General features: G+C 36.6%; 1 protein-coding gene across 2 annotated transcripts; it reads left to right on the plus strand.

Moving 5' to 3' along the window:
• The first annotated feature begins 9,239 nt into the window (after window positions 1-9,239).
• On the plus strand, window positions 9,240-17,701 carry LOC127554206 (uncharacterized). 2 transcript variants are annotated; one of them, XM_051985560.1, is made up of 4 exons: window positions 9,240-9,369; window positions 9,815-9,864; window positions 12,641-12,717; window positions 12,869-17,701. In XM_051985560.1, the coding sequence occupies exons 3-4, from the start codon at window positions 12,699-12,701 to the stop codon at window positions 17,683-17,685; spliced, it is 4,836 nt and encodes a 1,611-aa protein (XP_051841520.1). In that variant the 5' UTR covers window positions 9,240-9,369; window positions 9,815-9,864; window positions 12,641-12,698; the 3' UTR covers window positions 17,686-17,701. The 2 variants fall into 2 exon arrangements, with proteins under 2 accessions (XP_051841520.1, XP_051841519.1); XM_051985559.1 differs by lacking the exon at window positions 12,641-12,717.
• Window positions 17,702-23,864: the final 6,163 nt, after the last annotated feature.

Consider the following 23,864-nt stretch of genomic DNA (forward strand, 5'->3'; position numbering starts at 1 on the left):
AGTAGAAACATTTCTGGATCAAAGGGAATAAGCAGATTTATAACTCCATAATTCCAGATGGCTCTCCAAAATGGTTGCATCAGTTCACAATTTCACCAACAATAAATCAGTGTCTCTAATTTTTCCACATTCCTTCCAACATTTGTCTCTTGCCTCTTCTATCATTTTAGATAATGTAATAGTATAAAATTATTAATGTGCAATTCTCTAATCACTAATGATTCAGGGAATTTTTTCATATGACTATGAATTGTTTTGATTTCTTCATCAGAAGACTGCCTGTTTATATCCTCTGACCATTGATCAAGAATGACTTATATTCTTATAATGTAACAAAGTTCTTTATATGTTTCAGATATCAAATTTGTATTTGATAAACTAGCTTTAAAATTCTCAATTTTCTGTTTTCCTTCTGATCTTGGTTATATTTATTTTACTTATGCAAAACCTTTTTAATTTAATGTAATTGAAATTAACAATTTTACCTAACTTTGATTCTATCTCTTGTTTATTTATAAATTGTTGCCCTATTCATAAGTCTGATAAATAATAATATTCTGCATACTTCTAATTTTCTTGTAAAATTTCTATATCTTGGTCATATAGCCATTATGACCTTATCTTTATAAATGGATTAAGATATTTATCTGTGACTAGTTTCTGCCATATTGCTTTCCTGTTTTCCCTACAATTTTGACTAAGTAATGAATTCTTATCTCAAAATTTTAACTCTTCACATTTGTCAAATATAAATTATGTTTATTTGCTGCTGTAAATTTTATGTCCACTCTATTCTATTGATCTACTTTTCTATTTATTAGCTAATACCAGATAATTTTGATAATTACTGACTTATAGTTTAAGATCTGATATTGCTAAACTAACTTTCTTTATATTTTTTTCATTATTTCTTTTGATACTCTTGATTTTTTGTTTTCCCAAATGAATTTTGCTAATTTTTTTCTAATTCAATAATATTAACTTTAATTTAATTTGGATGGCACTAAATATATAAATTAGTTTGGGCAAAATTGTCATTTTTATTATATTGACCCTGTCTATTCATGAACAATTAATATTTCTCTATTTAAATCTGCTTTTATTTGCATAAAAAGGTTTTTTATAATTTTGTTTATATAGTTCCTGGGTTTGTTTTGGCAGTTATATTCCCAGGTATTTTATACTGTCTGGAGTTATTTTAAGTGGTTTGTTTGTTTGTTTGTTTGTTTGTTTTACTATCTCTTCTTGCACAGTTTTGTTTGTGACATATATATCTTCATTCTCCAAGAGAACCAATGGCATCATTAAGGTGATGTCTTGACTTGCTGGTAAGTTGGATTTAAATGAGGCAGAACTGCACACAGTTATTAAACTCTGTTCCAAAATCATCAAAGTCCAGTGGCAAGAAAAAAGTCAAATTGTTTGGCAATGGCCCCGGATGCAGTAGCTGATCTTGACTTTTCTAAATTAAGGTATTTTCCAGATCTTAATATGTCTTGACGAAATGCCTGTTCATTGACTAGAGTTGAGACAACAGATGGCCTTATTTGTCATCACAAAAACATCAGTGTTGGAGAAACCTCTTAATTAGTTTAAAATTTAAATAGAAAAAGAAAAAAAATTGCCATGTGCATAGCAGAAGATAAGAGAAGATTCAGATTATAAATTACTAAATCTCCATTTCAAGAAAACCTATACAATAAATATTACATATTGTATTTTGAGCTGTCCATCTTTTCTTTGCCTCCTTGTAAGTTTTCTTTTGTTCTTTGCTGTGCATTTTTTATTTTGTTCTTTTTCTACCTTCCTCCCATGCTCCTTTTCCCAGGAAGGATGAACAAATATTTTCATGTATATGTATATATACATGTATATGTACACTATAATACACATATACATACACACATATATGTGGATATTTGTAATCATACACACACAAACATATTCATAAATACATTCATATACATCTATGTGAGACCATACTTTGCTTGTTTGTCCTCTGTTTCTCTGAAGGTGAATAATCTCTTTCTTCATAAGCACAAGAAATTCCATATTTTTAAAAATCTACCAACTCATCATTTCCTATACCATAGCAATATTCCATACTTATACTACTTAGTTATTTTAGTCTAAAACAATATTGATTGATATGGCTTACATATAATATAGTTTCCCTATTTTTCCCTCTTGATTAAATCAATTTTAGTTTTAACTTTGTCTGAGATCATGATTATTACCCATGTTTTGTTTTTCCTTCTTTTTAAACTAATAAATTCTACACCTGATCTTTATTATTATGTTTGTGTGTGTTTCTCATTTCCTAAGCCCAGAATATCCAAGAAGATTCTGGAAAGGTTTAAAAAAAGGAGGGGATAGCTAGGTGGCACAATGTATAGAGCACCAGCCCTGAATTCAGGAGGACCCGAGTTAAAATCTAATCTCAGACACCTCCTTGCTGTGTGACCCTGGGCAAGTCACTTAAGTCCAATTACCTCAGGAAAAAAAAGGTGAAAAAAGGGAGAAATGGTATAGGTTGTGAAATAGAAGGCTTTTTTTTTTTTTTTTTTTTTTTTAAGGAAGGGCCACAGACTAGCTTTGCTGACTTCAGTTTTCTCCTGAATTGGCTCTGGTGATTCTGGTGATTCTGACTGCTTCCATTATTCAGAGCTGATCTTTTTCAGCCAAATATTTTATTGCAGGAAACCTTTCTATTTTAGAAACATTTCTTTAGAGATTAGTTTTTAAAATACCTGGTTTCCAGGGTGAAGCCTGTGAAGATCTGTGATACAACAAATGAGTCTGACAACTACAAATTCTTTAATTATCTGATCCTAAGTACTTCATGAATATGAGGAAGTAAATTTAGAAAGATGGCTCCTAAGGATTTGTCTCTCAAGCAAAAATTAATATTAAGTATTTGACGTGAGTCTCAACTAACAGAATAGGTTAGAATAAGTTGTTGCTACATAGATTTTTTTTTTGTTGATGAAACAAATCATTTAGGGTCTGCACTTTGGAGAATTTATCTTGGGTACAATGTGAAAACCTCTTCCTAAGAAGCTAACAAAGTTGTTTCCCAACTAATGAATCTACTGTTTAGGAGTGGGTATAACTAACTGAGGAAGGAGGAATTATAAGCTGAGACCAAAAGAACATGATTGAAAGGCTAGGAAAAGGGGCAAAGCCATGTTTTAAAAAGAAATAGAAAAATGTGAAGAGCAAACTTTGTGTATGGACAAAGCCAAGTGCTGCTGTTTATAACAAGGCTGCATACATTTTAAGGATTTCAAAGTACTTTACAAATATCACTTCCCCAGTAATTGTGGGAGATAGGAATATTGTTATTTTCATTTTAAGATAAGGAAACTGACACAGAGAAATCAATTGACTTATCCAAGGTTTTATTGGTATTAAATGTCTAGCTGGATTTGAACTCAGGTTTTCCTGACTCTAATGTCTAGGAATCTATTCACTATGCTACATATCTACCTCACAGTCAAGAAAAAAAGATAGTATTATTCATGTAAGTTGGTTATTGTGAAAATTAATTGAAGTATTACTTTGCTTATAACCCTTTTGTCCCAAAGTCTTGAAATCCAAGGATTGTAGAGGTAAGAATTTTCTCTTCTTTACTCTTGAGGACCTTTGATTATTGTTCCTCTGATTGCGCTTTTGTACCAAAAAGAGATGCATCGATGGACATTAGATTAAATGTCTTATCAAGAAAGGAACCCACATATCCATCCAGGATGAGGAAATTGTGGGAATTGTTTTAACAAGCAAGGTTACCAATGCCAACCAAAGGCAATTAGAAACCATGCATTTTAAACTGTCAGGAACCCAAAAAGAGTTTTGCAATTATCAACATTGTGTGAAAATTCATGCTACATTAGAAAGGAGAAATTCTATGAAATAAAGATTAGTTATTTAGATAGTTTGGGTTATGATTAGGAAATGAAATATTCTGTCCCAGAAAAAACATTGCAAGGCATATTCCTCATTCTTTAGAATCTCATGAGTTCCAATACAAGGAAATGGGAAAGTGAAGTTTATTGTTGTTGTTAAGTCCTTTCAATCATGTCTGATACTTCATGATCTCATTTGGGGTTTTCGTGGCAAAGATATTGGAGTGGTCTGCCATTTCCTTGTTCATCTCATTTTATAGATACTATCACTTAGAATCTCTCCTTATCTTTTATCTGTGATTAAAATAGAAAACTCTCGGAAAGAAAAGATGGAGCTATGTTATAAACAAGAGATAAATTTTTTCTTCCTTGAAATTTAGAAAATAAATTTTTAAAAAAATTATGGAAAGGTGAAAGTGCTACTGAATCTTTCAAAATTAACTGATTCTTAATTCTGGGTTCTAAATTCTAAAGTACAGGTAACTAATAGCCCAGGAAAATTGAATAACTGATTTTGTAAATCTTGGCTTTATTTAGTTGAGATTAATCCTCTAGATTATGATTTGGAAAAATAAGTTCTATTAATTATGGCATCTAATTTTTAAAAATGCTGTAAACAGGAAAATCTAAGATACAGTCCAGTCTCAGAAATTTATTAGCTGTGGGGTCTTAAGCAAATTAGCTTCTCTCCATTTACCTCAGTTTACTGATCTGTAAAGAAAAGAATAATAATGGCACTCATCTGCCAGGATTGTTGTGAGGATCAAATGATATAATGATTGTGCACAGTACCTGGAAGCAGTATACAAATGTTGACTATAGTTGTCACTATTTTTGTTATTAGTATTATTACTATTTCTTTAATTGGATGCAATTGTTCCATACTTGATAAACCCACACTGTGTTTTAGATGTAATTATTACAAAATGCCAAAGTTATAAAATGAATTTTTAAATGTAAGATAATTTGTAAATTAGACTGAATTGATGTCATCTGACTAGAAATAAATTATATTTCTTTTTTTTTAAATGTATAAGCAGAAGCAGCTAGGTAGCATAGTGGATAGAGCACCAGCCCTGAAGTTAGGAGGACCTGAGTGCAGACCTGATCTCAGACACTTAACACATCCTAACTGTGTGACTCTGGGCAAGTCACTTAACCCCAATTGCCTCAGCAAAAAATAAATAAAAAAATTAAAATGTGTAAGCAGGGAAATTACACAAAGTAATAAAGCAAAAATATAATGTAAAAGTTTTCTAGTTAAATGGAAAGGTAAATTTTGAAAAAGCAATAGGACTAGACTAGTAAGTGATTTACTTCCAAATTTATCTAGCATGGAAATTCAACTTTTGAATATGTTCTGGGTAATAAAATTTCAAAATTGGATCAAATATTTTGCATATAAAATTGTATTGTTTATTGTAAGGAAAGCAATTTTCCCTCATTTTAAGGTATCTGTCTGATAATTTTAAAAGAAGAGTTCATTTTTACAAGTTAGACCTCATTAATTTTTTTAATGACTCATATCAAGTATAGAGTCTGGGTAAAGATTAAAATAAGAAAGCAAGTGGTATATAGAAATTGAAGCTCTCTAAACTTTCATTTGTATTGTGGGTTCCTAATTTGATGTTCTTCTTATAGCTCTGTTACTAATGGCATTAGCTCCATAATGTTTGAACTGGTTTTCACTGGTTTTATGAACTAGTTATTGAAAATCCAAATATAGTAGGTTTTACTAAATTGTAATGTGTTTCTACTAGCAGATTTTAGCAGAATTATCTAGAAATCTCTACACGTGATTTGGAACCAAAGAAGCAGAACCCCTTTTAGAGTTGTTCAGAGAATTAGGTCTATTTTAGAATGTCTAAAAGAAGGTATTTCCAAGGACCAGATGACTACATAGGATATCTAGGATTCAAGACAAAATGTGATGATTAAATGAACATTGGGAGTGAATTACTAGGCTATACACAACTTGATATTAGTTAATATTCTGATGATCATTATTGCATTATTTTGATTTTTTGTTCCATGATATCCTCTTTCAAATTAGTCTGTTATGAGCCCTCTACTAGTTTGACCTATAAACTGACTTGTGTAATTCTGAACATGAATATATGAAAACCTTTACAGATTAAGTGATTCATGGCATTGGGGGTAGAAATAGAAGGAATTGTGGGAACTGAGGAAACCTTATTGGCTTCATCTTGTGACTTAATTTTGGATCTTTTGGATCAGTTCTCTTTCTATTCAATTAGAGGTATAATTCTATTTCTGTCTTGTGAGAAAACTTTATTCAATTGTAGAAATTGTAAGAATACTTTATTACATTGTTTGAACTTAACCCTTCATTGCCAGGAAGCTGATCCATCTCTACCTGTTGCTTAAAGACATCCTTAATTAAGATGAGTTATACTGACCAGAAAACCCAGTCAGAATAAAAGATTGATGCAAGGAGTTTTCTCACAATTATAAAATATCAAGCGACTGATATTTCTTATCTGAAAATTGGCTCCAAACTGGTTAATCAATTTGTTCTTTTAATTGAATACAAACACTTGGGAAAGGGGAGGGAGGGAGACAGTTCTTTATATGAATCTAAGTAATTGTACCTGTTTGTTTTCCCCCTCCCAACTTGGAAAGCCTATAATTTTTCCTGCAATTATAAATAAAATTATCTAATCTTGTGTATTGATGTATATCTGATTAATTGTTTGCTTTTAATCTCTCCTCTCTTTCTCTTTAGCTGTATTCAAGATCCAGTGCTAAGCTGAGGAAACCTGATCCCAATTTGTTATGCAATTGGCATGCATTTCTTAATTAAATTGATATGCTTAGAAGCTCAAACCTTTGTTTTCTCAATCATTTCAAAATCTACACACCACATTAATTCAGCTTTCTTTTTTCTAACACATTCCAAAGCTCCAAGAAACAATCTATAAAACTCCTCTTTTTTATAAATGACTTGAGGATAAAGTTATATTTGCCAAAAAAAAAAAATGTTGAATCTTTTGTGGAAAGAACTTATGGGATAGAATGGTGGTGGTGGTGATGACAGGAATCTAACTGATGAGAATAGAAAATTCAGTGTTTAATACAGCACCAAGTCTGGGTTGCTACAAGATTGCATAATAATCAACTATAATAGATTTGGTTCTTCTCAAGAATTCAGTGATTCAAGGAAATCCCAAAAAACTTTGGATGGATAATTCCATTAATATGTAGAGAGAGACCTATGGAGACTGAATGTGGATCAACACACACTATTTTCACCTTTTTTTTTTTTTGTATTTTTTTTTCTCATGGCTTTTTCCTCTTGTTCTGATTTTTCTCTCCCAACATGACTTATATGGAAATATGTAAAAAATGAATGTACATATATAACCTAAAAAAGAAAAGAAAAGAATTTTTAAAAAAGTCAGCTTTGCTTATTTAAGACACAGCAGCACTGCTCAATAAGCTGATATCATTGTTCTCTAAACATAGCTACGATGGATCTCCTAGAATTGTGAGGAAGCTCTGAGTTCAGGTGGTCAAAGACACCTGGGTTGCTTTATGATGTCAGATTCTCCTTTGATGCTCTGAAGAATGTGGATTGAAGAATTAAAGGTTCTTTCCTATTCTAGGTGTTTGAAGGTGTCAATCTAGTTTTCTCTTCATTCCAGGACCCAGTCTTCTCATAAGAAAGAGTGTATTATTTTTCTGAACAGACTTTATTTTACTATTTTCTAATTAATTTTTATTATGGATCGAGTTCCTTAGACCTCCCCTCACCAGAATCATGAGCAGAATTGCCCTGACTGAGAATGAGCTTTCTAGTTTTTGAAATATGTGTGTTGTTTTTCTAGATATTCTACTGGTAAGAGATACTGTGGTAAGTAGATTTTAAAGGAGCTTCACAGACAGGACATATTTTTAGGCCAAATGTGTTAGGCAAGCTCTTGGGCTAAAATGGGAGATTTGTCTGCTCTCACATGTGAGAAGAATATAGTACTCAAATTGGCCCAGGTTAAGCTCTCAGGTTCTATTTCTTCAGTTTCCTTTTGACTCCCAAAGAAACCTAGATCAAGGCAATCTATGTTTATTTTTAAATAAACATGTTTTAAATATTTTAATATTAAATGTATTTATATTTATATTTTAAAATGTTTTATTTTTGTCAGTCATTTTTATTTAATATTGAATAAAATATATTTTATGTTTAATTATATTTTATAAATAATGAAACTGAGGAAGGCAAAAAGAACTCAGAATACATTGAATCTGAGTCAGCAGTTGCCCAACAGAGGAGCTAGGAGTATCATTAGACTCAGTTTCAGTTCAGGAAACTGAGGTAAACAGAACTTAAGTGACTTGCCAAGCTAGTAAATGTCTGAGACTGGATTTGAACTCAGGTGTTCCTGACTCCAGGCCCAGAACTCTTTTTACTGTGCCACCTCAATACCTTATCATGGATCCAAGCAAACAAAAAATTACATTAATATACTACAAGTTTATTCATCCACTCCCCAGTAGATGGTGGTTCTCACTTTGCTTCTGGTTCTTTGCCACCCCCAGAAGTACTGCATTGATTATTTTGGAAATATATTGATGACTTTTATTTCTATATTTTGGTTTCTTTGGGTATAATGTCTTATAGTGGGGATTGCTGTGTCAAAAGTAATTTCTGAATTGATATCTCTAGTGAGAGGAGGATTGACAACAGGAACTCAGGCTCAAAGCTTGGAGGCTTTGAGAGAAGATTGAGAGAGGAGGTCTAGAAATCTGGATCAGAGATCTGAGTCCTAATTGTAAAATTTCAAAATGGCTTTGGTCCTGCTCTCTATTCAAGTTTCTCCTTGCCCCCAAATTAAAAAAAGACTAGCGTCTCCATTTTAATTTAGGGTAAGATTATCTCCCATATTCTATAAATGTTTATTAAGAGATTACTAACTTGAAAGTTTTAAAAATAAGTTTTATCTTTGGAGATTCATGTTTAATTTCTATGTTCTCAGAATTGCTTAATTTCTCAAAGGCTTCTCCTTTTATTCATTCTAAGCTTCTAGACTTTTAGTGTTTATGACATGAAATAATACTTTTTAAAAAAGATTCTTTTTTTTACAAGGGTTTTTTGCTAGACTGAATTTCCTAATGTCTCTTGGTATTTGGGCTATGAGAATAAAAAGAAAAAGGTTCTCTTAAGACCCCTTCTATGAAATAGTTCGAGCAGACAATGGGCACATCGAGGCTACTTTGTGATGTCAGAGACCTCAGATCTCCATCAAATGAGTCAGGTCATAGGGACAGAATCTTACTGTCTAGATGTCAGAAGAAATGACTCTAATCTTCCTTGACTGACCAGGACATTACGGTCCTTTCAGGAGAAGCTATTTTTTTCTGATAAAAACTTATTTTCCAATTGATTTATATCTACTAAGGACTTACTCCATCAGTCTCCCCAATACAGGAAGCTTCAAGCCAGAAGGTAATTTGTATCGGGCTCTCCATTGTCCTGCTGTTTATACTATTAGTAATGAGGAGATTCAAGGCCCTAGAGAACAATGAATGATTCACTTTATATATTTTTGCCAGCCGGGTTGAGGCTCTGGCCCTAAAGTAACTATGTAGCTATTAGTGAGTCAGTCAACAAACATAGTATTTGCCTGTTACTGTTCTTAGCACAGTACATAGGCAGGTACATGGACAAAAGTAAAACAATGGGGGAGATAACAAGTATATAATTAGTGTTATAGGCCAAATGGAGGGCTTTATCCTGGGGGTAACAGAAAGGACAACTATTCATCAGTTGAATTGTGTGCCTTTGGGTTGAAAGAATAACTAAAATCAGTGTTTCTAGATGCTTATTTACTAACATTTTTGTGTCTTTGTTTTTGCTTTTGTTTTGTTTGCCCCTCTCTCCCTCCTGCAAGGAAATTCTTCTGTAGTGGAATGGGGAAAAATCAAAAGATATTTTCCAAAGGTGAGAATTTTCATTTTCATTCAAATCGCCTCTCCTTCCCTCCTCATTCCCTTCCCCCATCTCTCCAGAGACCCCATCTTTGAATCCTGCCTGGTAATTTACTTTCCCTAAATTCTCTGAAACTCAGTTTATGCTAATCAACAAAACAGGAATAGTAAGACTTTCACTTCTAAACTTGAAAGTTGTTAAGTGAGAAAAACAAATGCACTTATAAAGTGTTTTTGATTGTTTTAATCTATGATTTTATAAGTTGGGGGGAAACAGAAATTCTTAGAGAGTATTTTGGTTGTTTTAGCTGTGATTTTATAAGTTGGATAGGAAACAGGAATTCTTAGAAACCTCAAACCTGTGATATTTTTCTTAAAATTCTTTTTATTTTTTAAGTTTTGAGTTCTAAACTCTTTCCCTCCTTCCCACCTCTCCCCTACTCACTGAGAAATCCAGCAATGGGACATTAATTATACATGTGAAATCATGTAAAACATTTCCATATTAGCCATATCACAAAAAAAGAAAAAAAATTAAAAGTGAGAAAATTATACTTCAGTTTGAACTCAGAGCTCATCAGTTCTCTTTGTAGAAATGGAGAGCATTTTTTCACCATGAGCCTTTTTTAATTGTTTTGGATCATTGTATTAATCATACTAGCCAAGTCTTTATCATCACCACAGCATTGCTATTATTGTGCATGATGATCTCCTGGTTCTTCTCACTTCACTTTGCTTAGTTCATCTAATATCTGTGATTTGATATGTGACTTTAGGAAGAGTACTGCATTTGTTCTGGAAATCCTTTTATTCTCCAGATGATGGAAATGAAGGCCAGAGAAGCCAAATAATATGGCCTACCCTTTGTGATAATCCATCCTCCACTTGGCTGCTAAAGTGCTTTTCCCAAAGTGTAGGTTTAACCATGTTGTCTTAGAAAAAACTTGTTGTTCACTCGTGTCTGACCCCATTTGGGGTTTTCTTGGCAGAGAAACTGCCTTGGTTTGTCATTTCCTTCTCCAGCTCATTTTACAGGTAAGGAAACTGAGGCAAATAGGTTTAAGTGACTTGCAGAAGGTCACACAGCTACCAAATGTCTGAAGCCAGATTCAAACTCAGGTTTTCCTGGCTCTGGGTCCCACAGTTTTATCCAGAGTACCATGTATCTGACTCTATTAATAACTACCACTTGTATTATCTGATCTTCACAACAACCCCGGGATGCAAAGACTATTATTATCTTCATTTTACAGATGAGGAAATTAAGGAAAACATTGCTTAAATGACTTGCCCAGCCTCATATATCTAGTGTGCTGAGGTTGGATTTGAACTCAAGTCTTCTGACTCCAGATGCAATGTTTGATCTATTGCATCACCCAGCCTGCAGACTATCCTACACTTAGGAGACAATCAATCTCTTCTGTCTTACCTTGGCACTCTTTGTTGCTCATGCCTGGAATATACTCCCTTCTCAGTCCAGCCTCTAGAAGTCAGTCCCTGGTTTGCTTCAAGACTTACCTCTCAACCCTCTCCTACACAAAGGCCTGACTGATCCTTGCCACCCTCCCATTACCATCTTATATTAATTTTGTATATTTTAGATATGTAATTAAATGTATACATCTTGTCTCCCCTGTTGTAACATAAAATGCTTGAGGAAAGACTTTTTACTTTGAGTTCCTGAAATTTAGCACAGCACATATAGCACAAAGTGACTCCTTAGTGAAGGCTTTGTGATTGGTTACACAAGGTCAAACAAGGAGTGGATCTGGGGTTCCAACTCAGGCCTTTTGACTCCAAATATTTCCACTGATTTCATGGATGTGGGGAACTTTCAATAAGCAAACTCCTTTTACCAATGCAAATTAGCATTGGTACATCCATAGATTAGAGAGTTTTCTGAGTCCCTGGAGGGTCATATTGCCAGTAAGTGTCAGAGGCAAAATCAAATCTAAGTATTCATAGGGGCAGGTAGGTGGCACAGAGGATAAGAGTTCTAGGCCTGGAATCAGGAGGATTCATCTATCTGAGTTCAAATCTTACAACAGACACTTTCTGGCTGTATGACCCTAGGTAAATCACTTAACCCTATTTGCTTTAGTTCCCTCATCTGTAAAATGAGCTGAAGAAGGAGATGACAGCCCACTCCAGTATTCCTGTTGAGAAAACCTGCAATAGAGTCATGAAGAGTCAGGCACAACAACAAACTTCCTGACTCCAAAATTCTTTCTCTAGTATGACATATGGTGGTTCATATTTTTTTAAACTTCATTTTATTTTTCAATTAATAAGCATTTATTTATTCTCTTTCATACTTTCCCCTTCCCCCAGGCTAAAAGAAAGAAGAAAGAAAAATCCCTTGCAATGAATATGCAGTCAAGCAAAACAAATCCCCACATTGTCTATGTCTTCCCCCCAAAAAAAATCTCTCTCCCACATTTTCACTCTTTGGCAAGAAAGCAGTAGCATAGGGGGGTCATCAGTCCTCTGGAACCATGATTGGTCATGGCACTGATCTTAGTTCTTCAATATATCAAAGTTGTCTGTCTTTACAATGTTATCCTGATGGTACCAATTGTTCTCCTAGTTCTGCTCCTTTCCCTCTGCATCAGTGCAGGCCTGTCTTCCCAGGTTTCTCTGAACGTATCCCTCTCGTCATCTCTTATAGCACAAGAGCTGTCCATCATTTCCCCAATTTGTTGCAAACAGTAAGTCATTATTTTTCTCTACATGGGATCTCTTATCTCATCTGTCACATGGTGTGAATGATATCTCCCTTGCTTAACCAGGGTTTCCTGTGTGGAATCAATGAAGTGATGGATATGAAAGTGTTTGGAAAGCTTTAAGATGCTGTCCCAACTTCCAGGTATAGACAAGGATTGGATTATGCCCCGGGGCCCCCACTGTCACTCCTCCATGGTTGTATTTCCTATATACTCTCTCTGTCTAATGTAAGAGTTGACATATCTTACTTCCAGATGCTGGGGAAATAACTCACTTCTCTTATTCATCTGCAGAAGCTCCTCGCCCAGGCCTCTGTTACAAGGCCAAGGTGGTATGGTTACCATGTCCGCCACACCACGTTTCACCCCTCTTGGAACAAGACTCCTATGTGAAGGCGGAGCAGCCGTCCCTCAAGCATCAGGAGAGAACCATCCAACCAGTGCCCCATCCCCGCCCTCGGGCTGAGCCAGTGCCCTCACCACATTTCAAACACCCTGTGATAGCCGTCCGGCCGCCCTGCCCTCCTCCCAGAACAGTCACAATACCGCTGCCCCACCTCCACCACCAGAGTACAGCGAATAAGGCACCCTCTAGTCCCAAGCACCAAGTGGTCGCCTCGGCCCTGCCCGTGAGCAGGCCTGACGTCCCCTCCGCCAAGCCTGCCATGACTTTGGCTTTCAGCAAACAGTGTCCTCCGCTCCGTCCCATACATCAGCCCATGATTCCACTGGATGCGAACCACCACACGGAAGCTGTGCCTAATCCTGACCACTTTCCCAAGATTATCCCAAGCTCTGTCCCCCTGGCTGAGGATCCGAGTCATCTCAAACATCCGTCGGCGCTGCCATCATCTGAGGAGGTTCCACCACGAGAGGTCCACAAGACCATGTTCATAGCGGTTCCCCAAGCGGGCCCCAACCACTCAGTCAGGGTCACGAGCGTACCAGTGAATCCCGGCCCACAGCCTTTGCCCAAGCCCAGGCGTCGCATCAGGGCCACAAACGCTCTCTTAGGATTTTTAAAACTGGAACCTATGCTTCATTCCGCTAGCTCAATATCCCTTGGTCCAAACCACTGGTCCAGAGATACAACTTCAAAAACCTCAGGTCTGGACAATTGGGCCCAACCCAAAAGATCTTCATCCTCACATCCCAACCTCCTTTGCCCTTGGAAGACAGTATCACTGCTGTACTGCAATGAGCCCCCCCAAAAGTCAATGGGGGAGCCGTTATCACATCTGAATCAGAAAACCAGGGCTACCACTGCACCTGCTCCTGTTCAGCTACAGCAGGCTGGGGACATGACTGGCTCTATGGCTCACGGATTATTTCAAATGGAAAAAAAGCCCTGGGAAACAAGTTCACTGAGAGCCAGCCAGGATCCAGGGCCAAGACAACTTCCAATCAACTTACATTTCCAAGGCAAAACTCTGCATGTCCCTAACCACCAGGTGGTACCTCTTCCCCATCCAGAGGGTCCTTCACAACCTACTGCCCAGGTCCCACTTCAAATGGAACAAGATCATAGGAAGACAATGCCCTTGAGACTGGAAAACCAGGTCCCCAATCCCACAGGACAGGATCACTGGGCCATCCCTCCTTTCCTGGGCATGGATGGCCAGAAAACAATTCTTTTTCTCCCTCAATACCAGGCCACACCACCTCCCAGCCCTATCCATCAGTCGGAGGACATCCCAGGCTCCATTGCTTATACCTTGAAAACGCTGCCACCAAGAATGCAGCCACAGGCCACAACCATAACAGGTGCTAGTCAGAATCTCAGAACAGTACCTTCAATAGTGTCTTATAAGCAAGACATCAATCAGCTGGGCGCCATACCCCAATTCACAACTTCCCTCAACCCTGACTACCAGGTTGGGAAAGTCACAAATCCCAATGCCCAGCTGATATACCAACCAAATGTAGAACTATGGGGAACAATGGCAAAGGGAATGTATCACCAGGATATGAGTCCCTTTGTGTGGGGTTATGGGGCAATCCCTCAACCCCAGAACACAAATAAGACGATTCCACCTCACTTGGACCACTGGGGCACACCCCTCCTCCAACCTGAATTTCAGACTAAGGCTATACCTGACCAGAACGTTCAGTTTACACTTCAATCAGAACCCAAGCATCACGGAAAAAGGCAACTAGGAGTAGACCACCCGCCTGCCTTTGTAACATGCCAAAATCAAGGGCCAATTATGTATCCCCCAGGCGTAGGTGGCTGGGAAAAAGTTCCACCTGGCCCTAACTATCAGGAGACGGTGGTCAGCGTTCATCCTGGGCCTAAGCAACAGCCAGCTATGGCTATACCAGACCCCGCTGCACAAATCTTGTTTCAGCCTGAACAAGGGCACAGGGGACCAACAATGCCAAAAATAAAGATCCAGGCCCCAGATCTTACGTTAGTATCTTCACTGGGCTTAGATACCCAAAACCCAAATCTTTGCGACTCTGAACACCAAGCCACGCTTGTAGTCAATAATCCTCACCAGCCTAAGGAGACACTGAGGGATGCCAAGGTCCAGGTCTCCCTTCAAGAAGAATTCAAACGATGTGAAATACCACCAGCGGGAACCCACCAGCAGACCCCAAATCCCACTGATCACGGCCATGGGACAACGGTTCCTCTGAACAATGACAAGAAGGTAACACATTTCCCTGTCTCTGACCGTCGTCGTATCCTATCACCACCTGGCCCTGCCTACCAGGCTGAGGCTGTTCCAGAACCTAGTGACCAGGATGGATGGCAACAAAAGCTAGAACACAGCAAAACAATACAATCAGCAACAGAGCAGGAATCCAAGGATCCCACTGGCAAAGGCCATGGAGCAACACTTGCTCCCTTGAACAAAGATCAACAAGAAACTAACTGTGAGCTTGATCACCTGGACACATCTCATCTTGGGTCAGACTGTCAAACTGAGGACACACAAGACCCTAGAGACCAGAATTCAATTCAACCAGAACAACAACACTGGCAAAAAGAACAACCTGGAACAGATCAGCAGATCACAAATCCCACTGCCCAAGATTCCACAGAAATAACTCTGATTCGGAGCACAGAGAACCAGGAAACAATTCTCTCAGGCACTGGCCACCAGGCTGTAACTTCTCCTTGTTCTGACTTTAGGGCTGTAGATTCAGCAAGCCCTGGCACTGGGGAATCAGGTAAAACGGAGCAGGAAAACAAGGAAAGACCACCACTCAGAAGGAAATGCAAAGCCACAACTCTTCTAACTCCTGAATTGGAGGCAACAGTACCTCCACTGGGCTCTGACGTCCAGGATAAAACTCTGCTTGACCCTGAAAACCATGGCTCCCTTGCACCCAGAGCTGAGGCAGATGTGGACGCATCAGGGCCTGTCACTGATACTCCAATGCACTCAGAACAAGTTCTCTGGGAAACACTGAAAACAGATCCACAGGCCACAGATACAACCGGCCAGGATCACCAGATAACACCACCTGTAGCTGGAGCCGACTGTCAGGCCCACCACTGTCCTCCCACCACTGTAGCTCACAACCCAGTTCAGAAAGAACAGAAAGAGTGGGAAGAAATCAGTTCCCAGGATTCTATCCTTTTAGAAGTGGGTGTCATGCATATACCTAAATTAGACTTAGATCTCCAAGACACAACTCCATGTTACCCCCTCTATGATCCTGATGATCAGGCTACAGATACAATAGATCCCAGTGCCCCAACATGGGTTCAAAAACAACAGAAGTCCAGAGAAACATCATCAATGGCAATAGATCAGCAGGCCATGACTGTAACAGGCCAGACCCAGGAGGCAGTCACATGTCCCCCAGACTTGGAATCCCAGGACACAGCTAAATGCCAGAGCCCACCTCTGTGTAGCCCTGACCAACGGGATAAGAATATGCCATCTCCCACTGACTTGTTCTCACTTCAGCCCCCAACCAATCAATGCACAGTAGTGTCCCAGGAAACAGACCAGCAGACCACAATTCTAATGGACTTGGGATTCGGGACATCACCTCCATTGCTGATACACCCTCAGGACCCAATTCTGCTTGATTCTACCTACCAGACCATACCTTCATCTGGCCCTGCAGAAGCTTTCTCAAATCCTGATCTTCAGAACACACCTCCACCAGGTCCTGACTGCTTAGCACGATGGTCACCGAGGCAAGAGCGCCCAGTCTCACCCATATCCAGTGTTGACCACCAAGTCTCTCTTCTGCCCAATTCAACAAACCAGGCTGAGGCTATATTTAGTTCTGTCAAACCCCAGGGCACAATCCCAACACAGTTATGTAATCAGGATAAAGCTTTAATAAGCTTCATCAAACCCAAGATGGTACTGCCCTCAGGTCCCGGGCTGCTGACTAAACGTCTAAGGGGTCGCGGCCCTCAGGTTGAAATTGGATCAAAATTTGACCCCCAAGTTCAGATTCAATCAAGACTACAATACCAGAGCCAACCAGTGCTAAACAAAAAGTCTTGTTTAAATTATATCAAGCCATACACTGTGGAAGGAGGAATCATCCCCAACAGAATAGTTCAGCTCATCATCGATTCTATCCCTCAGGAAAAAATAAAAAATGATGTCTATAAACAAATTCTCCTGCGAAAGAGGAGGAAGTATTCCCCTCATGGTTCTAATGGATACAGTTCATCTTACTATCCTATCTGTTTACTTTGTGCCTCCTGGATTCCAAATGGCTGTCCCCATGAGGGAATGAAATACCCATTTGAAGCACAGTTACTGGCCATACCAACTCCTATGCCTGGTTTTGAGGAACTGGGGGTGAGATTTGTGCTCCAAGTGCCCCAGACAACAGAATGCTCCCCTCTCGAGTTTCCTTATTCTCGGAATGGTCTGCAAAAGCACCCTCGTGGCCCACAAATCTTTTCAACATCACCCTGCTCTGATCCTGGGCTGTCTAGATCTTCCAGACCAAAGTGGCTACACTTCATTCTTGACAAGGCTCATCAGCAAGAAGGGAGAAACCAAGAAGCAGAATTCATAGGAGAAATGCCCTTGAAGAGGCACAGCTTCAAAGAAGAGGACACTGGGGATGGGAGGACATTTTTTAAATCTCTGTTGGAAAGATTTCAGTGGAGGCTGAGAGATTAAATTACTATATATTCTATTTGGAAAGAATTTACTCTTTATATGTTTGAAATATGTCTAGATTTCGTATCTTGAACATGTAATTTTCTGTAGTGAGAAATACTGAGCCATTTTTTTCCCAGTTTAAGCTAATTAAGAACTCTCTTAAAAAGTTCTCCCTTCCCTTATATACCATTGTCTGAGAGCCCAAGAGTTCTTTACCTAGAATTCATAAACTTGATTTTTGGGATAGGGGAAGGAATTAAACTGTATGTGAATAGGATTAGATTTCTTTGTCATGCTACAAAATTTATTTTATGCCATTAAAGACATTCTTAAAAGGGATCCATAGGCTTCAATAGACTGCTAACAGGGTTCATGATGAAAAAAAAAAAAGATAAATTCTGGTCTGTCCTCCAATCAGACTGTACTTAAAATGAATCTCACCATGACTTCATTATCTGCCTCCCCTATACTATTTAATAGGAATTTAATGAAAGTCTTCTAATAATAACTAGCATTTGTTTAGTACCTTAAGAATTGCAAAGTACTTTATATAGCTTATTCATTGCAAAGTACTTTACATAGCTTATTTCATTGAATCCTCAGGAGATATATATATATATATATAATATATATATTATATATATACACAGACACACACACACACACACACACACACATATATATATATATATTAGTACTATTCCCATCTTACAGATGAGTAAACTGAGGCTGACTTAGCTGATGGTCACCTTCTCTACAAGTAATAATTTTAGAGTTTCCCAGAGCCCTGAGAATTTAAATAACTTGCCTGAAGATTTAAACTCAGGTCTTCCTGACTTAAAAGTCCAGCACCCTCTCCATTATGCTACCTAACTGCTTGTCATTGCAGCTCATATTATCTATAAAACTCTTCACTCTGACCTACTTCCTGACCTATCCCCTAAAAGGAAGTTCCATTATTCCTTATATGCCAGTACTTCAGTCTCTAATTTCATCCTTCAGTTCATTTGCTGAACTAATAATGATTTATCTTACCATCTTACCTTCTAATTAGAAGGGGGAGGGAATCCATTGTTTTGTTACTAGCTCAACCAGAGATGAGCTAGTCCTAAAGTGACAGAACTATTCTGAATCAACATTTGACATCTTTTCAGCTTGATAGAGCTTGTCAGATCTGGCACAATTTTCAAAAATCCTTGATCATCTCTACACTATGATGGGACCCCAGAGTAGGACTTTGGTGGAAGCATTGTCCACCAAAGCATTTTATAGGAAATACATTGTACTTCCTACCAGATAGGAAATACAATGGAATCTATACAGATAAGTGGCTTCTTAAACATAAAACATCCTCTTAGGTCAGGTTAAGTTCCCAAGAGTGGTATCAAATATTGTGGCAAGAGCAACATTTAAGTAGGTGAAGCTACTTTTTTCCCTCTAAAAGCAAACCACTGGAGACTGAATCTGGGAATATTGAAGCAATCTCTGCTGATAAGGAATGCCAGGCCTAGCTATGCAGTTAAGGTGGGAGTGGGAGCAGATAAGAAGGAACCAGCACACTTGCTGAATGCAGAAGCAATGTGGCCAGGAAAGCTGTTGGCTGTGGGCACTTAAGGAAAGGTGGAGATCTTGGTTTGGGGTTCCAGGCCAGAGGGGAGAACTGAAGACCAGAAGCCAGAGGTACCACACTCCCCACGACTAGAAGTGATTATCCTAACAAGCTCTTACTTAAAAAAAAAATAAAATTAGAATCACACAAGACCTATATTGATATATATATATTACATCCAGCAAAATGGAGGCAGGGGGAAATGGACATTTAATGAACTATCAGATTTTCAGGATTTTACTGCAAATCTGAACTCAATAAAAAAAAAAAATTGACATATAAAAGCCAACATCCAATTTCAAGGGACTCAACGAAGATAAACTTTGTTTTATATGCGGAAATGTAAACCTTATGTCTAAGATTGTTATTAGTAATTAGGTACTCCAAAAAAAAAAAGATTGGGGTAGAGCTGAATATGATGTGATTTTTAGAAGAAAAACCATGGAGAAAAAGGTATATTTACACTATATGAACAAGAACCAACACAGAGGAATTAGAGGAGGAGGGTTGTTGGTTCTGAAATCCTACTCAAATCAGGAATGAGTTAAATAAGGAATAATACATAGATACATAATGTGTATGTGAAAGGAGAGAGGGAGAAAAGGAAATGAGGGAGGAAGAGGAAGAGAGAAAAGTATAACACCCTCTACAATCTATAAAGAAATGAAAGGAGCTAGGATAAGGTAGGATATAGAAGAGTGTGTAGATTAACAGGAGAGAAATAAAGTGTGAAGGTTAATAGGAAAGGGATAAAGAGGGAAGGAAAGGGTGATGGGAGAGGATACAGGAGGAATCCTTGAAAGGAGCCAGGATGTTAAGTAGTAAGACAAGTAAGCAGGTAGTAGAAGAGTTAGCAGGGATATGAAGTAAGAGATAATGTGTATGTGTATATATATATATATATATATATATATATATATATATATATATACACACACACATATATATGTATATGTATATATATATATATATATGTATATATATATATATATATATACACACACACACACACACATACATACATACACATACACACACACAACCTATACATTTTTATTTTAATCTATATATGTAAACATAAATACAACTATGCTTAGTTATAGCCTGTTTGGAGGAAACAGGGAGAAGACAGAATAAAAAAGAATAAGATAAAAAGCACACAAAAAACTATAGCAAATAAAAAGGTGGACAGTTCTGAATACAATATGTTCTATTATATATGTTTTCTTGAAATGGCAATTTTTTGTTACATATTTTGAATCCTCCCTGAAGTTTTTGCTGGGCACATGACAATATTTTTAGATTTTTTTTTCTTTTTCTCTCTTTTTTATTTTTTTCTTGTTTTTAAGCTAAAAAAAATAAAAAGAAATACACCAATCTGGATCCCACTTATTCTGAAGGGATCACTGTCCTCAGAATGCATTTTATTAGTCAGGCTGATACTTCAGTTAAGACTAATTGAAAGTAACATGATTTATACTTTGAAGTGCTGGGTGACACAGTGGATGTAGCATTCGGTTTAGAATCAGGAAGACTCATGTTGATGACTTCAAATCTGGCTTCAGATGCATACTAATTGTATGATCCTAGGAAAGTCATTTAACCTCCATTTGAGTCAGCTTTCTCATGTGTAAAATGAGCTGGAGAAGAAAATAAAAAACAGCTCCAGGATCTTTGCCAAAAAATCCCAAATGGGGCCACAGGGAGTTGGACATAACACAATTTGAGGATTTTGCTTAAAATGTTAAAGTCAATATTCATTAATGCTATTGGTTTATAGTTTTCTTTTTATGTTTTATCCTTTCCTGGTTTAATTATTTAGATTGTTTGCTTCATAAAAGTATTATGCCAGGATGCTTTCTTTAACAATTTTTGAGAGTAATATGTGTAATGTGAGCACTAATTGTTTTTTTAAAAACTTGATGGATTTCGCCTATGAATTCATCAATACCACAATTTTTTTTTCTTTCTTTTCTTTCACAATTCTTTTATAACTTATTTTATTTCCTTTACTGAAAATGGATTATTTAGGATCTCTAACTAGCCTTCTGTCAGTTTGCGTGTTTTATATTTTTGAAGTTATTACTCTTTCTTTTGTGCTCTCAGTTTTGCTGGAATAACATAACTTGCATAATGGGTTCAGTTTATTTTTTTATTTTTATTTTTTATTATAGCTTTTTATTTACAAGATATACGCATGAGTAATTTTTCAGCATTGACAATTGCAAAACCTTTTGTTTCAATTTTTCCCCTCCTCCCCGCCCCCCCCCAAATGGCAGGCAGACCAATACATGTTATATGTTAAAGTATATGTTTAATACAATATAGGTATACATGTCCAAACAGTTATTTTGCTGCACAAGAAGAATTGGACTTTGAAATAATGTACGCTTAACCTGTGAAGGAAATTTAAAAATGCAGGCAGACAAAAATAGAGGTATTGGAAATGTTATGTAGTGGTTCATAGTCATCTCCCAGAGTTCTTTCATTGGGTGTAGCTGGTTCTTTTCATTGCTGAACAAATGGAACTGATTTGGTTCATCTCCTTGTTGAAGAGGGCCACCTCAGAATATATCCTCATGTAGTATTGTTGTTGAAGTATACAATGATCTCCTGGTCCTGCCACTCAGCATCAGTTCGTGTAAATCTCTCCAGGCCTTTTTGAAATCATCCTGCTGATCATTTCTTATAGAACAATAATATTCCATAACAGAGTTCAGGTTATTTTAAAAAATGTATACTTTGTCCATGGTTTCTTTCAGCATGATAGTTTCCTTCATTATCCATTTGAATGTTTGTTTTGGATAGCATGATTGGAACTCCTGATTTTCTATATTCACTTGATGCATAATAAATGTGTATTTTGTAAGTAACAAGAAACACATCTGATTTGTTCATCTTTTCATGATTTGTTTGTTTGTTCAGTTCTTCATATTTAAAGTTAACAGAGTTAGGTTTATATTTTCCTCCATTTATCTCTAATATAGTTTTTTTCCAAATTATCATTTTTCCCTCTTCCACTGTAAACATACTATGACATCTCTTCAATCACTTCAAATTAATTTTTTTTTAATGGCTATATTCCCACCACGCTCTTTCATTTGCTCCCAAACAGTATCACCTTCTTGTTTGTTACCTATTTCTTTCTGGAATTTTGCTTATTTCTTTTCTTTCTTACTATTAGTTGGTTATTTAATTTTTTTCATCTTTTCCTCTCTCCTAGTTAGTCAAATACACACATCTTTTTTTCCTTCCCTTTTAACTTGTTTATTTTTAAAATTTCACTTTCTGTACCCCTTTTTACCCTTTCTTGTTGCGTACTCTAGACCATCATTCTCTGGTTCATGGCTCCTTTAGTTATATAAGTTACTTTTTATTGATTTCATTGTTTCTCAGTTTCTATTATAGGGAGAAAATTATGCAAGCTCTATCTTAATGAGTTAATGGGTAAACATAATACAATGACAGATGTAAAATTTTTGCTTAGAAAAGCAAAATAAAAGTTATTTAGAGGTATAGAATAAGATATTTTCAGATATAGCCAATGTCTCTCTTCTTTTGGTTAATTACATTTCTTTGTTACAAATGAAGACTTTCAAGGTAGAGATAAAATGTATATTCATAATGATACAAAAAAGGTGTCAAAATATTAAAAATGCATAGAAAACATGACTAATATCTATTCCACATTATTTCAAACATATAATGGACATCATTTTTTTTTATATTCTCAATGAATGAAGAAGAGGAATGGCAGGAGAGAGAGATTTTAGAATTTTTAGATTTAGAAATAAAAATAATATAAAAATACATAGAAAAGAGTAGAAAGAAACTCAGAAGGGGACACAAGCAAGCAGGAGAGTTTTGTTACTGCTGTATTAAATGTAATATATTTTTAAAATAACAGAATTTTATGGTTTCATATGTAACCCTCTTTTCTAGTCTTTGCCCTTTAAAATATTCATGTTCATTTATTTTAGATAAAAAAGAAAACATATTAAAAATGAAAATCAAAAAGCATTTCCACATGTTCAATATTATCATATGTAAAAAATTTTCCCAACGAACTGCCTAGCATAAAATTATAAATTATAGCATACTGTGAATAATCCCAATTCCATTAATGCCTTCTGGGAGCATCTCTATATGTCTGTTTGAAAAATAATTCCAATCCTCTTGTCAGGACTTTTATATACTTTTTTTTGTGGTTTTTTCTGATGTCCTCCATCTGACTTTGATAGCACTTCTATATTCTATCCCTCAACTCAATAAGCTTATTTTATGTTTCTATATCCAGTACTTTGTAAACTTTTTAAAGTTTTACCTTTTCTATCTGATCGAAGTCTAAGGACCTCTAGGATAGGAATCACATTCTTTTGGCAGAACCATATAAGTGTTTATTAAAAAATGTTAGTTCACTGACCAACTATTACTGTCACTTTTCAGGAGAAGTGATAAAAGAATGCCTCTCCCTCCCTTCATTACAAAAATGGAAGACTATGGATTTGCAACACTGTATATGATGTCATATTTTATTGATGTGCTGATTAACTCTCCTGAAATTTTTTTAAAAACTTAAAAAAAAACC

The sequence above is a fragment of the Antechinus flavipes genome, chromosome 3 (genome assembly GCF_016432865.1).
Source record: "Antechinus flavipes isolate AdamAnt ecotype Samford, QLD, Australia chromosome 3, AdamAnt_v2, whole genome shotgun sequence".
Taxonomy (NCBI): Eukaryota; Metazoa; Chordata; class Mammalia; order Dasyuromorphia; family Dasyuridae; genus Antechinus; species Antechinus flavipes.